General features: G+C 57.6%; 1 protein-coding gene across 3 annotated transcripts in view; it reads right to left on the reverse strand.

Moving 5' to 3' along the window:
* Positions 1-261: 261 nt before the first annotated feature.
* lrrc18b (leucine rich repeat containing 18b) overlaps positions 262-410 on the reverse strand; it is a 10,619-nt gene continuing 10,470 nt past the window's right edge. For all 3 annotated transcript variants that reach the window (XM_048246549.1, XM_048246550.1, XM_048246548.1), the window contains exon 3: positions 262-410. This exon is cut by the window's right edge. In XM_048246549.1, coding sequence (XP_048102506.1) covers positions 298-410 — 113 coding nt within the window. In that variant the 3' untranslated portion in view covers positions 262-297.

Raw genomic sequence — 410 nt, forward strand, 5'->3', positions numbered from 1 at the left:
AAAAAAATAGTTCTGTTAGAGGTTGTGGGTCATCTTTCAAAGGAATTCTGTCTGGACGTTATATTCTTTCTGTCTGTCCTCTCCTCCTCTCCTATCTTCACCTTCTGCTGGGCCACTCTCCTCTCTCCTCCTTCTCTGCTCCTCCTCCCCTCTCCCCCCCCTCTCCTCCTCCTCTCCTCCTCCTCTGTCCCCCTCTCATCCTCTCCTCCTCTCCACACCTCCTTCTCCTGCTAGGCCACTCTCCTCTCCCCTCTCCTCTCCCCCTCTCCTTCTCCTTCTCCTCTCCTCCTCCTCTCCTCATCTCCACACCTCCTGCTCCTGCTGGGCCACAGAGTTGGGTGTGATGAGTCCGGTGAACAGTGCCCCCTTGTGGTCGGGCGTGTGCCCGCTGGCACGGTTCTCCAGACGCT

This window comes from Alosa alosa, chromosome 6 (genome assembly GCF_017589495.1).
Source record: "Alosa alosa isolate M-15738 ecotype Scorff River chromosome 6, AALO_Geno_1.1, whole genome shotgun sequence".
NCBI classification, from domain to species: Eukaryota; Metazoa; Chordata; class Actinopteri; order Clupeiformes; family Clupeidae; genus Alosa; species Alosa alosa.